General features: G+C 41.8%; 1 protein-coding gene across 1 annotated transcript in view; it reads left to right on the top strand.

The window, feature by feature from the left end:
- Positions 1-17,964, top strand: part of NUP210 (nucleoporin 210) — a 120,548-nt gene that overhangs the window by 40,915 nt on the left and 61,669 nt on the right. The window contains exons 7-12 of the mRNA XM_066613804.1: positions 1,346-1,517; positions 2,644-2,711; positions 4,000-4,106; positions 5,940-6,080; positions 7,956-8,093; positions 10,777-10,932. Of these exons, the coding sequence (XP_066469901.1) occupies positions 1,346-1,517; positions 2,644-2,711; positions 4,000-4,106; positions 5,940-6,080; positions 7,956-8,093; positions 10,777-10,932 (782 nt within the window). The remainder of the gene's footprint in view (positions 1-1,345; positions 1,518-2,643; positions 2,712-3,999; positions 4,107-5,939; positions 6,081-7,955; positions 8,094-10,776; positions 10,933-17,964) is intronic.

Genomic DNA, 17,964 nt, shown 5'->3' with positions numbered 1-17,964 from the left:
TGCTTTTAAATGGACAGTAAAGATGTACCTACTGCTGAAAACTTTTTATTTTTCCATAGATGTTTATGCTGCCTTCCTGCTTTTGAAGGGACCTGGATGGTGGTTTACCTTATACTGAAACATTTTTATTATTATCAAAAATAAACAAAACAATAAAATAATATATTTAAAAATCGGTAATAAATCAGAAAATCAACCCAGGTGTGAGAGCACAGAAGGAAACAATGCCCCACAAATATACAGTATATATATACTAGACCAGGTATATATATATAGACCAGGCAGGAGGTCTGGTCTAGAGGGTAGAGCCTCCGTCTGCCTGAAGATAACATCCACAAGGTCGCCAGTTCGAGGCCTCCAGCACCGTGCGACCTTGAAGCAGCTGACAAGCTGAAATCGGGCTATTTCCATCTGCTCTGAGTGTGGGAGGATGGAGGCCAGAATGTAAAGCCAGATCGGAATGAAACACCTTGAATGTAGTGGTTCTTGAAAGAAAGAACCTTCTTTCAAATTGTAAAAATCCCTATTTAATAAGGGATTTAAATAAAAAGTCTGCCTATGTAAACCGCCTTGAATAAAGTCTCGAATAAAGACCAAGAAAGGCGGTATATAAATACCTGTTATTATTATTTATTATTACAATAGTGAGGCATTAATTTAACTGAAATGCCTGCCTGAACAGAAAAATTTTAACCAGGCACTAAATAACTGACAATGAGGGGGCCAAATGGGCCTTAAGAAGGGTGGAATTCTGTAACCTGAGGACTGCAACCAAAAAGGCCCAGTCATGAGTGAGTGTTCCAAAAAAACCTTGGTAAAAGGGACACAGAGGGCCGACCTCTTTCAATGAAGTGGGCAGATAGTCATACAAGAAAACTTGATATTTTAAATTAGCTGTAACCTATTTTTCAAAACTTGGTTCCAGCAGATCCATAAACAAAATTGGAGGACACAGACCTCTTAATGTTGGAAGCTTAGAAATAAAAAACCAAAATTTGACATAAAACCATTTAGTTTTAGCAATTCCTAAAAACTTTTGAATTAGATTAGGCAGTAGAAATTTTGATTACCCTTGTGACAGATTTCCATTATCACTGTTTTGTAAACTGTTCTCCTGTCAATGTCTTTTAGGTACAGTTGGAATTTTTCATTAATTTTTACCTTGTTTAATCTTTTTCTTAAATATAACATTTTCTAGCTTGACATATGAATGTTTCTATTAAATGGTTAAAAAACATTAACTAAATGTGTGCTACTCACAAATGTATAATTTGTGTTGACAGGATCTAACTAATGACACCTTTTTGCTTTTATTGCTTCTTGTGCATCTTTGCTTTATTTACAGAATTAATGATGCCTTCTGATCAGTATGAACTGCAGCTTCAGAACAACACACTGGGCCCTGAGGGAGATCTAGCTTGGCCAGTTGCCAAGTTGGATCAGGCAACATCCACAGTTACTGCATTGCAGCGGGGACAGACAAATGTTGTACTTGGCCACAAAAATATCCTTTGTGTGTGGTGTTTTCAGGTCTACAGATTTTGCGCGTATAATCCAGCACATGGATAAAATGTTCTGGTTCACAAAGAACTGGTTCACATGTATTCAGAAGCTTCTAGGTGACTGTAGCAGCAGCTGCCCAAAGCAAATAGCTATGAACACTTGCAGAAAGTCCTATCCAACCTTCTTAAATCCATTACTAATGTTCACTAACTCACTGACTACTAGCACCTGGTTTCTTCATACAAAGAGAAAAATTATTGGTTGTGGCATTTCCTTATTTTGACTGGATCCTAGGGCCTAGGAGACCTTTGCAATGAAACAGGAAGTGCTCATTTTAAAACCTTTTTTACACTTTTGCAGGTAAAGGGAGCCTTGCGAAAGGCTCCCTGCACCCTCCCGGACCCTTAGGTCTACAGCATTGGCAGCAGGCAAGTAGAAAAAACCCCTCCTGTCCCCAGCAGCAGCATGATCCTGGGGTTCCCTTTGTTGCTTTCCCCCCTCCCCCACAACAACTTACAGTGCTCCCAACTCCCTTGTGGGAATTTGGGAAGCATTGCCCTAAAGTGCTGTGATGCACACCCTGCTGTAAGCTATCAGTCATGAAAGCTGCTGCTGTAGTCACAGGGAGTCCACACAGCAACATTTTTCCTGGACTTCAGAAAAATGAGACATTTGGTAAGAATGTATGGCATTGCCTTATTCTGAGTCACTTGGTCCATCTACGTAGCTCGGTCATTGCTAACAATAACTGGCTGAACTTCAAGGTTTCAGTTAGGAATTTTTCTCTGCTCTACCTTGAACCTGCGACTTTCTGTATGCAAAGTGCATGGTCTACCATTGAGCTGCAACCTCTTCCCTTGACCCACAGAGCCCTTCTGCCTTACCATCATACTATCAATTGTTATCTACTCCCAAGTAATATTTTGTTTGTATAAATACATATTGTGATGAATGCCCTGTTTCTTCCACTAATTTTTTGCTTATATTTCTATATTTTTTTGACACTTTTAATTCCCCGAAAGCTCCCATGCAGGTTCAACCACCTAAAAAGCCGCTGGCATTAAATAACAAACAGCTTGAAAATGATACTTTTTGTGGTGATAACTTTATCAAAGTTTTTATTCTTGACTAATTTTCAAGCATTAGTATGCAAGGTGCTTCCAAGTTACCAAATGGTACCATTTATGTTGTGGATCCTGGATACTTGGGTAAGTATTGGATATTCAGTACGAATCTGTCAATTTTTCTTGTTTACCTTGGAGAAAATAAATATTTTCCAAAGAAAATAAGTGTATATGTCTAGAAATAATAATGAAATGGCTCCATAAACAAATGTAGATCCCAGATACTGTCTTGGTGCCTGTATATATAGTGCCTGTAATTATAGAATTCATACTATAACTGTCAATTAGTGACTTAATTTGCATAGACATAAGTACATTCCTGAAGTTCATGCTCTAGAACAGGACTCCCGGCTGGGTTGAGCCTGCGGACACCACAGATATTCTGAGATGGAATGGCAGGCACTACTGCCAACTGGCCATCAGCAAAAGCTGGGTAAAGCCAGACACAAGATGGCTGCCACAGAGTAGGGGGAGGTATGAAATGATATTTCTTGCACATTTCAAACACTTGTCCATCCGCAAACAAATGTGCACACATCTTTCACCCTTCTATACACGAACAAACACCTTTCACCCTCAATGTGCTGCTCTTTGAAGTTCTAGTTGGTTTGAAAGGGAAAGAATGGAAGAGGAGGTCTGGGTGAGAGAAGAGGGAGACTGCTTTCCACACTTCCTGTTTCACAGTACAAGTTCATGGAACAGACAGAATGAAGACTAGAGATGTCAGTAGTTAGGTGGGCAGGCATGCTCCATTACCCATTCCCGTGGGCATATGTGTTCCTGCAAGCACCATGTTGGGGACCCTGCTTTAAAATGCCTCTTATCTAAAGAATTTTATATACAGTGATGCCTCGCAAGACGAATGCCTCGCGCAACAAAAAACTCGCAAGACGAAAGTGTTTTGTGATTTTTTTGGTGATTCGCAAGATGAACTTTTTTGCATTTTTTTTGTTTTGGTTTGTTTTAAATCGTGCTTCGCAAGATGAAAATTTCGCAATACGAAACGACTCGCGGAACGAATTAATTTTGTCTTGCGAGGCACCACTGTATTTGAATATGTGCGAGCTACATGTCCCTTTCTGTACATTCCTGGGTTCACAGTCCTTCAATTTACATGCCCTCCCCTTATCACTTCTCCAGGAAAGCCTCACCAAAAACTTCACTACTCAGATAAATTCTTGCAGCCATTTAATTAGAAATATCAAATGTCAATGATTTGCATAATTTCATTGGTCACAGAATTTAATAATTTGCTGAATTTTCATAGTGTGCTGTCATATTGGAAGCCTTTAAAAAGAAAACTGGTATTTAATAGAAAACTAGTATTTTATCAAATATGCATGCCTATATAGTTTGCTTTTGTGCTTTGTAGGATTTTCAGTTCATCCAGGTGACAGGTGGGTCTTGGAAACAGAAAGACTCTATGAAATTACTGTTGAAGTATATGATAAATCAAGTAATAAGGTGTTTTTATCTGATGTAAGTGAAATACAGGTATATATTTTCTTATAAATGTTTGTCTGTGTGTGTGTGTGTGTGTGTGTGTGTGTAATAAAAATGTCAAAAATTGTTTGTAAATTGGATCGGTTTAGCTCTGTGGTTCATGTTTTAGCCAAAAATATGCTGAGTATCAGTATAGCACAGGGGTGCCCAAACCCCTGGCCCTGGGGCCACTTGTGGCCCTTGAGGACTCCCAATATGGCCTGCGGGGAGACCCCAGTCTTCAGTGAGTCTCTGGACCTCCGGAGACTTGCTGGAGCCCATGCTGGCCAGACACAACTGCTCTCAGCATGATGGCCAACAGTTTGGCCTCTCACGTGAGCTGTGGGATGAGGGCTCCCGCCACTGCTTGCTGTTTCACATCTGTGATACAGCAGTGGCAGCAAAGGAAAGGCCGACTTGCTTTGTGCAAGGCCTTTTATAGGCCTTGAACTATTACAAGACCTTCATTCATTCATATAAGTTCCATCTCCAATATACTCATTTATGTAAATTTATTGAAATTTGAAAGGTAAATTAATTCTTTTTTTCCCCGGCCCCCAACTTAATGTCAGAGAGATGATGTGGCCCTCCTACCAAAAAAGTTTGGACACCCCTAGTATAGCATAAGACTTGAACATAGGCAGGAGAGCAGCACTGGTTGGAAATTTCTTTTCAGATACAGAATAGTAGCATCTGAACAGGGCAGCTTTAATGGGGAAGGGCTGTGCTGCATGAGTGTGACAATGGACACTCTGGGTTGGTGGCAGCTCCAAAACGTTTCATTCTCATTCATCTGTGTCCTCTAAAGGAATAGGTTGTGGGGATCATGGGCATATTAGCACCATGGGAATGATGGTGATGGATACCTTGCAGAGGGAGAATACTTCTTTTGCTAATTCTGTGCCATTTCTCCCACTTAGTATCATTGGAAGGGGCTCCCCAGGTATTATTTGGCTCAATTGCTACTGTTCATGCTCTCAGCAATGTTGTGGCTGTTTAAAATCCGAGATATATATTTGTGCTTGCCTTATACATACATCAGCAAGAATATTAACATGTGACTCGAGACTGACAAAGGGTGCAGTCCTAACTTGCACTGGAAACAGGCATACTAGTGGGCCTGCACTTCGTACAGGGCAAGTTTCGGGCCAAAAGCAGAGCAGCCTGAGGCAAAGGGAAACCTTTCCCTTTACCCCATGTCATGCTGTAGCGGCCCCAATGGTTCTACTTGCATCTGTGCCACCTGATGAGGTGGCACAGATGCGAGCAGAATGGAGCAGCCTGGGGCAGCTCTGCACCGCCCGGGAACAGGGCTAGGATCCGACAAAACTACCGGAGTCTGACCCCACCTCCCATTCCCTGCTCGCCCCTAGGAATGCCCACCTCCCCGCCCTGAAACCCTTACTCAGCTGTCACAAACCATCTTCTCCCCAGGGTCTGCATCAGCATGGGGAGGCTGGCATACATCCATGTGCCGAACTGTGTCTCCTTAGAGTGGCACAAAAGTGCTTTATGGCACTTTTGCGACACTCCTGGACCGGCGCAAAGTTCTTGTATCAGCCCAAGTGCCAGGTAGGATTGTGCCCAAATTAGGATTGTTACTTGTAAACAATTGTAAAATGTAGTGTTTTTTGTGGAAAGGACAGCACCTTCCGTTTTTTCTGTGCTCTTAATCAGAAATACTGTATGTTACTTCTGATTTTGTCTGTTCAGAGAATCATCTTATGTATTCAGTAATGCCACTTCGTAAACCACTTTGTGAACTTTCAGTTGAAAAGCGGTATATAAATACTGTTAATAATAACAATGTATTCATTTTTAAAATTTCAGAATCTCCGAATTGATGTGTACTTGCCTAAAGAATACTTCAAGGTTCTGAAGTCTTCTCTGAATGGGTCATATCATCATGTGCAAGCAATAAAGGAGGGGCAAACCATTATTGTTGGAACTTTAACATCTATTGTAGATCAGGTATGTCTGCTTAAAGAGAAATATTTCCCTTGCCTTTGTTTCAAGTTGAATCATTGAACCTTATTGTAATCTAATATACAATATTCAATGGGGAGAAAGTGTATACAGAGTTTCTCTCTCACAATACTAGAAATAGGGGTCATCCAATGAAACTGACTGGTGGGATATTTAGAATGGACAAAAGGAAGTGGTACTTCACACAGCCCATAATCAGTCTGTGCAATTTGTTGCCACCAGATGTAGTGATGGTCACTAGTTTGGATAACTTTAAAATGAGTTTGGACCAATTCATAGAGGACAGGTCTATCAGTGGCTGCTAGTCATGCTGGCTATGGGCAGGAGGTCTGGTCTAGAGGGTAGAGCCTCCATCTGCCTAAAGATAACATCCACAAGGTCGCCAGTTCAAGGCCACCGGCACCGTGCGACCTTGAAGCAGCTGACAAGCTGAAGCCGAGCTATTCCATCTGCTCTGAGCGTGGGAGGATGGAGGCCAGAATGTGAAGCCAGATCGGAATGAAACACCTTGAATGTAGTGGTTCTTGAAAGAAAGAACCTTCTTTCAAATTGTAAAAATCCCTATTTAATAAGGGATTTAAATAAAGCCTGCCTATGTAAATTGCCTTGAATAAAGTCTTGAACAAAGACCAAGAAAGGCGGTATATAAATACCTGTTATTATTATTATTATTTATTATTATTATTATTATTACCTCCAGGTTCAGTGACAGTATGCTGCTGAATTCTGGTTTCAGGGGAGCAAAGGTATAAGACAAGTATGCCTTTCTCACTTGCTTGTGATCTTCCTGGAGGCACCTGGTGGACCACTGTTTGAAATAGATTGCTGGACAAGATGGCCCTTTGGCCTGATCCAGCAGGGTTTTTTTACTGAAGATTTTGGGATTCTAAGGGACCATGGCTGTGAGATGATGCCCTGGGGCACATTTGGTGTTTTCTGAAAGGTGACTCATTGTATTAGAATCTCAGAAGATCTGGCAAGGAGGTAGGGTGTGGTGTCAGCAGTGGCCCCTTTAAGGGTAAGGGTAAGGGCACCCTGGGCTTTCAGTTGAGGGTGTGCTGCACAGCTGCAGCCACTTGAAGGCAATGGGGTTTTCAGGCATAAAAGCACCTGATGAAGGGAGAGTTTGGGGTGGTCAGTAGAAGGAGGAAAGCTTTAGGAAGGAGACTGGAGGACTGAGAAACTGATGGACTTCTGAGGACAACTGGAACTATGGAACTGCTGATGGTCTTTGGAGCAGACTACTGGAGCAGAGACTGCTGGAGACACTGGAGTTTGGTGTGTGGCTTCCATGCACAAGACCTGCTGAGGAATAAGGGGCTGCTGTAGTGGCAGGAGACTGTTGGCAGCAGAGAGGACCTCTGGGCGAGCTACCCTGGATCTTGTTATATGGAAAGCAAATGCTCCTGCCCTATTATGGAATGTCTGAGCTACTTTGAGCATTTTTTACTTACTGATTTTTTACTGAGCATGACTTACTTGTGAGCTGACCAACTTAGGACTGGGCTGTTACATCTTGATAATAGCATTTTTCTATTAGAAAACACTTTTCTAGTGTATATGAATGTTGCCACAAATGTGTTTTCTGACACAGATAGAAGGCCATGACGTGTTAAGTTCTCAGTCCAAATGCCTGTCCCACTAGTTCTAATTTGGAAGTGTCATTTTGATGACTGGAAGTCAAGATAGAAATTCCTAAAACACATGGTATTTTTGGATACAGAGATTCATTTAAGTGTCAGAAAACATAATTTGCGAAGCAGCCTGAAGTTTCTTGTGAAATTTTTATTTTCCAATGAGGACAGAATTTGCTTTTGAATAAGTGCAATAATTATTTCTTGTATCCTATTTTTTTTATAGGATGGAGGTGTTCATACATTACCTGTTCCAATACTAAACCAGCAAGAAATAGACATTTACCCTCCTATTGCTCTTTCACCAAGCATTTTGACGTTTCCATGGCAGCCAAAGACAGGAGCCTATCAGTACACAATAAAGGTAAATGTTGAAAGCTATCTAAATGCAGAAAACAATCAGCTCAGCTACCAGCTACTTTGTGATTCTAGTGTTTCTTATCAGCAGTTGAGGCTGTAACCCTATTTCTATTCGAAAGTAGAATTTCATTACCATTTTGTGGCAATTGGCACCTGCTATTTTAAAAGCTGCATTTTGTTTTATGGCACGCTCTTATGATTAAGTGGTCTTCCTTTAAACGAAATATGATTGTAGAATGTAACCTGTGGTAGTAGAAAGTGACAAAAGGAAAACAAATAAAAATGCTTGTGGTTTAGTGCAAGTAGGCTCCATACATCAACAGCTGAATTGACTGCCAAGGGGGTATCTGGAGAAGAATAAGCATCTCTCTAAAGTTCTGGCACTGACATACTTCACTTCCTCGGTTTCATTCACTGTGGCAGTAATGCTATTGGAAGGCAAAGGCCATGGCTTAATTTATAGATAGACTCTTCAAATATGACTGTTTTTCATACTTCAGTCACTTCCAAAAACTGAGGTTAACCAGAGTCATCTTTTGACAGAACTTGTTTGGGAAAAACAAATGCTATTATGCAAGCATTTTTTTTTTTCAGGTAACGTGTGTGTGTGTCAAAATGGTGTGATATTTTGGTCAGCCTCCATCTGTAGAATGTTTCCCTTCGAAAGAGGCATCTTCATGAAACATACATGCTGCAAATAAAATGCCCTTAATCTGGTCAAACCAACCAGTTTAAAAGATTGAAAAGAAAAATAATGTTGATGCCTTTAATGAGACTGTCCAGTTCCCTTCCCCCCCCCCCCCAGCATCGCATCCTCAGTTGGCTATAGGATTAGACAGTAAGAATTTCAGAACAACTAGCAGGCACCATCCCTCTGTCCAGTGCCTGGTATAGGTTTCCACCAGAGTGACCAAATCTGTCTCAGTCCTCAATCCATGTCAGAAATTCAGAAAGGGTCTAGTTCTTCACTTAAGTAATGATCCAAAACAGTCGCTTTTTGTATTATTTAACTTTGTGAAAGCCTGGTTGTTGTTGCTGTAAACTACTTTTCAGTCCTTCTTCAATTATATCTTCCCACACAGTGATAACTGTATTTGAGTTTTGTTTTGCTCTTTTTTTATTGAAGCTATAATGCTAATGTAGGAACATTATGCTACATAAACTTGCTGTCACAAAATCTGAAAAATGCATAATTTAAGCTGCTCACGGATGTAGTATGATATTAGTATGATTGCCATCATTGTGTTTTATATGTATATGATCATTTGGTCAGATCAGGCCTATACATTAGAGACGTTTTTGCAAACTTATGGTACAGTCCAGTGCATGCTTTTTGTGTGTAGTAGTCCTACTTGTGCAGCACACAGGAAGGAAGCTTCCATGGAGACGCATGGTGGGGGTCAACAGGATGGAGTTCCAGATGTAGAAGTAGTACAAGGGAAGAAGAGAATGTTCTGCTGTACTGGATTGTGATGCTAGTATTTTTGTCTTCAGCATAATTACATAGATCAGTTTGGCAATGATATGCTTCTTTTGATGATGGAGAAATTTTGTACCACTGTATTTTTATGCAACTATCAAGCTGAAACAGATGGTATACATCTTTGATATCTATAACATATAGAGTTATCCTGCTGCTTTATGTGTTTGGTCATTATTCATTTTTACAGTCACAGGCTATTTAAAAAAACACAAAGGTTAAATTTAAGAAAATCTTCAGAAATGTAACATCTTATCATATTCTAAACTGGGGTGTTACACTATTTTATTGGATGTTTAAGCATGTATTAAAAAGCATTCAAAAATAAGTGTTTTTGTTTTTGTCGGAAACAGAACACATACTATAGCCTGTACTGCTTTGTTTTTCAGGAAAAGCCTGAAAAAAGCCTAAAAACCTAAATCAGATTTTATAGATACTGAGTCCTAAGAGAGGCTGACTAAAGATGTAATGTGCACAATCATTCCAACCCCTGTGAGGCTTATAGTAAATACAGGGACTCTTCACTGTTGTCAGTCACAGACTTCTGATGAATTTTGGAAGCCACGAGTGTATGCAGCTAACCTCCCCTTAAGGCTAAAAATAAAGACATGATGACAGTAAGAAATCAATTTTCTCCCTTTTCTCTGCCCCCTTTTGCCATTTATACTTTCCAACAATTCCCATTGGTAGAAAACGCTTTTAGCAGTACACAGGTTAGCTGCACTGAGACTAAAATGATTCTGTTGAGTATCTCTGGCTTTCAATAAAAGGAGATTAATCTGAGTTCTAAAAAATGCACAAATCCTATAAGTTGGGCCTCTTGTGTGCTGACTTGTGAAATGACATGCTGACTACAAGCGCCATTCATCACTGAGATATCTCTGAGTGTCAAAAAAATTTTCAGGAAAGGGACAACTACAGGAAAAGACTTTTATCTGTGGCCATTAAAACAATGGACAAAAAAGACATGTATTTGTAAGGAAAGGGAAAGATTAAATACAGTGGTGTATCAATTGCCTTATGTTTCTTTCAATGTAATAGGAGGGTATTTCCTTCTTTGAATTTCTTGCCCAGCAATTCCATGCTAGAATATTGCTTGCATGTAATTTGCTTGTGTAATTTCAGTAATGAATAATGAATAATTGAGTTTACACGATAACCTAGGTACCTCAGTATTATCAAATATTGTGTTTTGTTTATGGTCTAGGCTCATGGTGGTAGTGGCAATTTCACATGGTCTTCCTCTAACCAAAATGTCGCTACAGTAACTGTCAAGGGAGTAATGACAACTGGAAATGAAATCGGTGTCAGTGTTATACGTGCCAATGATGTTCAGAATCCGTTACACTACGGAGAAATGAAGGTAAGCAATATTTACTGTGCATCTTCTTTCAAGAAGTCTTTATCAGGAGCTGTAGAAATGGCATGCTATGCTATCAGTCAAGAAGCAGAAGCATTTTGAGGTCATGACCCTTTCTGTGCCTGGGGACTTCTACTTGTGAGCTTCAGAACAGGCAGGAAATGCTGGACATATTTCTCCTCTCACAGGAGAGTGCTTTCCTAGACGAATTATTTATGTTGGTTAAACAGGCACAGCCTGAGCTGAGCACATTTGGGTCTAACAATATTTCAGAAGCAGGTTGGCATATACAATCCTGTACACCTGAAGATGCAGAGTAGAATTTAAGGAGGCTGGATGTCACCAAAATTATAAGAGAAGTTCCATTTTGAAGTTAGATCTCAAAGGTCTCGAAAACACAATGTTGTGTTTCATCCATGGGGCAGATACTTCATTATGATTGATGTGTTAGTATCTGTTTAAATATCAGCTGTCCCTTTCTAGAAGCTGAGAGGCACAGAAAGCTTGAGGAGGGCTACTGAAACTTCCATTTACATTCTATACTCCTTGCAAATTGGCAAAGTGCAGGCTCACATAATCCATTTCCACTTATTGGAAACATTCTCTTGCAAGACATGGAGGAAGCAGGTTTCTCAATAGTCCTTCCAAATGATCTGGTTTCTATTTCCTTTGGTACTGAATTTGTACATTTTTAAAGCTTCTGTGGAACCAGGTTTTTCAATTCTTAGCTATAGTTATATATCAGGGGTGGCCAAACTGCAACTTGGGAGCCACAAGCAGCTCTTTGACATATAATGTGTGGCTCTTGGAAACATGTTGGCTGAGCTCCTTTTTGCACCACAATTAATATGTTAATATTAATAACAAATTTTCAGTCTCCATAAGTATCTACTGGGTATAAACTGAGAGTCCACTAGATTAAAATGTACATTTAATTTTCGTGGTGTGTAAATATGTTTTAAAATTTTAATGCTGCTTAAATATTGCATCTTTCAAACATCTGAAGTTTATCATATGTGGCTCTTAAGCAAGTTTGGCCACCTCTGTTATATATAATGACTGATCTGTGGTGCTGTGCATGAGGATTTCTGCACACTCACCTGCCAAGTGGATGTTTAATCTATTGTGGTCCTGGATTCAGTCCCATCCCTAATTTTCTAAAGAGGAGATTGACACCGTCAGAGTTTACCACACCAAAGAGCCTGAGACATATGCAGGCCCAGTTTAGCAAGAATCATCACGTTCATAGAGCCTGGTGCTGAAAATGTAGGGAGGCGAGAGAAGGTGTAGTTTACACAGAGTTTTCGATCCAAAGAGGCTTAGCATGAGGGTGTGAGGTACTTTCACTTGTTAAAAATAGGATCCCCAATTTCTGCCAAATCTCCCCTCCTACTGCAGCCCACCACATCACATTCCGTGATGTTCCCCCAAACTCTCAAGCATGGATTTATAGGTGATATAAGAGGGTGTATTAGGGAGAAGGAAAGCCACAGTGAATAAATGGAACTTTGCCTTGTGCTTCCCTGGAACCAGTCCAGAGTCTTTTTGCAGAATGAGATCAAATTCATTGAGGGGATCATGAACACATAAAAGCACTCATGAAAGCAAATGGACTAGCGTACTAGACCAGTAGTTCCTGTCAACTTCAGTGACTGGGAACTGGGAGTCCCTTTGGAACATGTTTCACACACTAGGATGTCTAGGAGAATTTTTCTTCTAATCATGACTCCCTGGGCAATGAATTGGAATTCATTCTTTGCATTCCCTTGGGTTTAAGAAGTGGCTTACTGGATTGAGCAGATAATATATCTGCATGTGGGCCCCCCAGAAACTTTAATGAATATGTGGAACTCTTTGCAGAGTTCTACAGATCTAGCATGTATCTGCAAAGTGACTGGTACTTTCTGTAATAAAACAGTAGTGCTTTTCACCACATTTAAATTATTGAGAAATGTTGCCTTTAGTAATGCAGATTCTAGATAGATTACAGCAGGGGTTTAACTACTCTGCATTCTATTGTCAAATTTAGTTCTCATTAATTCCCCAAGAATTTCAGTCCCTGATGTTTTCATGTGGATTAACTGCAAGTCTTTAAAACAAAATAAAATTGTCTTGTGACAAAATTCAAAGCATTCAAAGAAATCTGGAAGAGGTGGAGAAAGTTGTCTCTGATAACCTAAGCAAAGGTAGTTGTTGGGAGCAACAGTAAGTATATGTGGTTGACATTATCATTTAGAGCAGTGATTCTCACACATTTAGCACTGGGGCCCACTTTTTAGAACTGAAGTTCTATCAATTCAGAAGTGACATCATCAAGCAGGAGAATTTTTAACAATCCTAGGCTGCAATCCTACCCACGCTTACCCAGGAGTAAGTCCCATTTACTATCATTGTTAAAAGAATATAAATAGCTGCTTGTTAAAAGTACAGGTCTATAACATTTCCCCAAATGCAGTCACATACCATGGCACATGGTAGCATCAAATCTAATATATTAAAAATAAAATATTGAAATGAATGGGGACCCACCTGAAGTTGGCCCATGACCCACCTAGTGGGTCCCGACCCACAGTTTGAGAAACACTGATTTAGAGCCTCTACAGCCCAATCCTAAATTTCACGGCAGTTACAGACCTGGCCCCTGTGGCACCTAAGAACACAGGTCCTCAATGCTGTCCCATACATCATGCCCCTCTCTCCCGGGATACTTACCTAGCCACATGAAATCCCACGTGGCACTTGGGACCATTCTGAAAACCTTCTGAGGCTTCCAATGAGGTACTCCCAGTTTCTTGAAAGTACTGCTTAAGACCATGTTGTAAGACCATGTTGAAAGCCTTAGAAGGCTTTTGGAAAGGTCCAGGATACTGTGTGGGGCTGTGCCTGCCCCCAGAATAGGCAAAGGCAGTGAGGCATTCAGAGGCAGCAGTGGTAGTGGCGTGGCAGGCAGCAGTGGTGCTGTCTCCACAAAACCCAAAGGCATGGGGCCTGGGGCTTTTGCCCCCAAGGTCTGCCACTGCTTCCTGGCACCCGCTGGAGCAGCAGTGCCAAAATGGCTACTGCTGTATCCAGCAGGCATCGGGAAACAGCTGGAGGTCTCTTTGGAGGAAGGACGAAAGTCCCTTTCCCCTCGGGAAAAGCCCAGACCCCACAATGGGGCTTCTCAAGTCTGCGCCTACTATTTTGCTGGCACAGAGCTGAGAGACTTTGGGGTGAAAGGCCCAACACACAGTTCTGGATCAAGCTCCACCAATCCCACCCCTCTCCCACCCTGGTTCCTCCTCCGTCCCTGTGCCTTATCCTTCCAGAATGCCTCCCCCCACCCCGATAAATCTTACCATTGCCTGGAACTCTTCTCTTGCTCCAGGCAGCATACAGCTGGTACTGGGCTCAGCACAACTGGTGCTGGGCCAGCACCAGCACTGACTCAGTGGTAGGTGTCATGGGTGTGCTTTATGGCATTTTTGTGTTACCCAGTGCCAGCGGTATGCTTGTATCACTGGCACTGATGAGCTCAGGATTCGGTTTCAAGTCCATAACATGTTTGTGTACGTAAAGGCAAAGAAAGAGATTGTGGACTTATGGCCCAGTTCTATTTGTCACAGACGCTGCTAGAACTAACATTCCAGCAATGGAGTGCATTTTATGGAATTGTGAACACTATTCCAGAAGCACAAGGCGCCGTGTGCTTCTGGGCCACCTCTGCAGACAGTGGGGAAGACCCTGAATGCCGTGGTGGTGAACAGGCGCTCTGCTGAATTGGTTAAGTTGACTGGGTGAGCAGAATAGAACAGGGAGTGGGAGGGATCAGGGACAGGGCCGAGAGTGTATCAGAGGCAGGAGGTGCTGGCACCCAACAGGAGTGACTCATGCCGGATGCTATCCCCCCTGGAGCCAGCCAACATGCTCCTTTGGTCTTCTTGCTCTTTCACCTGCTGAAGAGCTGGTGCAGGATCAAGAAGACCCACTGGTGATCATGGAACATGGGGGGGGGTTAGGGGAAATATTTCCCAGGCCTCCTGATCAATCCCCTCCCCACCATAGCATGCAGTGCAGCCTGTTTTGGCACAGCTGCATGCTATGGCAGGGGAAAGGATAGGATTGGGATGTTTGTTTAGTTATTTCAAACAGGTTGTGCCTACCAAGGACCAACTGTATACCTGCCTTCCAGGATGCATGGTTGAAATAATACAGCAGCTGATGTGATATAATGTGTTTACAAAGCCTTTGCCTGTAATTATGTTCAAGTCCTAGGAGAATCCTGCAATGTCTGTATTGTTTTTTTAAAAGTCCTTTTGCTAGAGTGTACTTGCTGGGCTATCATGTCTGTTCTATCATGAAAAGCCAATCATTAAGCGACCGTTTTTGGTATAAAGGTACTCTGTGTTTCAGGAAATACCTTTCTAAGCAAGTCTTGCTCATCGTGTGCAATATCTTTGAAGCCTGTAACAGCATGCTCTCAATCTATTTTAAGTAGTATATCTGTCCTCACAAATGTAGTTTGAATGGAAATTAAACATAGTTGTTAAATATTAATCTGCAATGTTCTCCTCTTGTTAAACCACTTTTAAAACAAAATGGGGTTTAGTTTACGGTCTCACTAGTGTGTGGGCCATGCAGTATCTGTGTCCCAAAGAAGTCTATTTTCAGTAAATGATAGTTGCCTGTAGGAGACTCAGAAATGATGTGTTTAACTAAAACTTCATGTTCAGAGTCATGATTCAGAGAACATAGCAATAGGAGTGCACTTCATCCTGTTTGAGCATTGCAGAAACAAGTATTAAATGAAACAAGTGTCTTCAATTTAAAGATATGGACAGTCTGCTCAAGCTTTTCATTTTGTGTTTGAAGTAAGCATCTGCCTGCTGACCTTGATTTATCAGGTTATGCAAGTAGTCTATAAGTTCCATGTGGATTACAATTTTTACACCCCACCATATGGTCCAGCAATTTAACCTGAAGCAGTAGACAGATGGCTTAAAGTTAGACACGGCAAATGAAAAGGTGCAAAAGAGAGCGACTAAGATGATTACTGGGCTGGGGCACCTTCCTTATGAGGAAAGGCATTTGGGCCTTTTCAGCCTAGAAAAGAGATGCCTGAGGGGGGACGTGATTGAGACATACAAAATTATGCATGGGAAGGATAAAGTGGATAGAGATGCTCTTTACACTCTCACATAACACCAGAAGCAGGGGACATCCACTAAAATTGAGTGTAGGGAGGGTTAGGACAGACAAAAGAAATTATTTCTTTATTCAGCGTGTGGAACTCCTTGCCACAGGATGTGGTGATGGCATCTGGCCTGGATGCCCTTAAAAGGGGATGGGACAAATTTCTGGAGGAAAAATCCATTATGGGTTACAAGCCATGATGTGTATGTGCAACCTCCTGATTCTAGAAATGGGCTATGTCAGATGCAAGGGAGGGCACCAGGATGAGGTCTCTTGTTGTCTGGTGTGCTCCCTGGGGCATTTGGTGGGCCGCTGTGAGATACAGGAAGCTGGACTAGATGGGCCTATGGCCTGATCCAGTGGGGCTGTTCTTATGATCAAGCAGTTGTTACGAGATCCATCTGTGATGGGAATAAAAATATAAACATATAATTCAAGCATCTGATTATTTCCATGTTTATGATGGCATTTTTACATGTTCTGTGTTCTAGAAAATTAGTTAGAGGGTGTCACTCTCCTTCATAATCTGTCTCAAGCTGTTGCACGCACACACAGATGTGCATGCAGGCTACTTTGTTCAGTAAAATGAAGACAACAGCCCTGGATATTTCTCTTATTTGTATGAAGTTTTCCCCCTCCTTTGGAAAAAGACCTTGTGCAAATGAGCACCATGCAGATATTGGAGCTTTTGTGTTTCTCAGGACTGTGTACTTTGACCATGGTCATGCCCACGTTTCTATATGTTAGTTCAGTTTATTGCAACAGGAATTTAGCACCTGTACGTATTCTCAGCCCCAGTGAATTTTATGGGTTAGGCAGCCCAATCCTAACATGCCCTGGAGCGGGCAGGCCAGCTCACCTGAGCTGCATCCAGAGCAGGGCTGGGCCAGGTTGCAGCACAACTCCAAGTAAGGGGAATCATTCCTCTTACCCCATGTCATGTGGCAGCTGCACCACATAAATTGGCGGTGCAGATCCAGACAGCTCAGTGTAAGGCCACTTGGGAGAGGGGTTAGGATCTGGCCTAAGTGCCAGATCCTGGTTCTGCCCTCCTCCTGGGCCTGGTCCTCCCACTGGCCTGCCCTCCCCCTGCCCTGGAACACCCCTGAAACTTCCTCACCCTGTCCTCCCCAGATCCCCACCCGAGCGACCCACCTTTGGCGCAAACATACCTTGGGCCAACACCGTGGAGGCCAGCACACCAATGTGTGTGTGGCGCAGAAGTGTCTTATGGCGCAAGGGAGGTGCCAGCCCAAGAGCTCTTATTCTTTCACTTCTGCTGTGCTCCCTTTAAAGTAGATAACTAATACTGTGATTCTTAGATTGTGAGCTGGGATCATTTGTTGGAACTTTGACCGAAATATCCAAGTTTGGATAGGGAGAAGATCCCAAAGCAAATGGTTTCTTCCTACCTCACCCAAAGGCTTTGGTAGGGTAAAGCCCTCCCTTCCAGTGGAAATTTCCATTGGGTTGGGGGGGGGGAGGCTGTGACTTTACCTTCATCATCCCAGTGTATTTTGTATACTGATGGACTTATGTATACTGTTATACTGATGGACTTATTACAGAGGTGAAAAGACAGGTCGATGTCTTCTTCCCTACAGCCCAATCAAGAAATAAATAACTGGAACCCTTACCTGGAAAAGGCCAGGTAAAATGTGCCTTTCCAAGGAACTGTTTTCTATAGTCTACTCAATCTCCTTGTTTGGTTATCTGCAAACAATACTGATGAGTGTTATACCCTTATTTAGTTTTGAGCTTCTTATTAGGTTTTATTTGCGTGTATAGGCAAGTATCCAGAAAATAGTCTAATTCTCATCTTTGTAACAGAGGCTATGCGTTGCAAAACAGACACATTGCAAA

The sequence above is a fragment of the Tiliqua scincoides genome, chromosome 2, assembly GCF_035046505.1.
Source record: "Tiliqua scincoides isolate rTilSci1 chromosome 2, rTilSci1.hap2, whole genome shotgun sequence".
Taxonomy (NCBI): Eukaryota; Metazoa; Chordata; class Lepidosauria; order Squamata; family Scincidae; genus Tiliqua; species Tiliqua scincoides.
The sequence above is the reverse complement of the archived record's forward strand: the minus strand, read 5'-3'. Positions and strand labels throughout refer to the sequence as shown.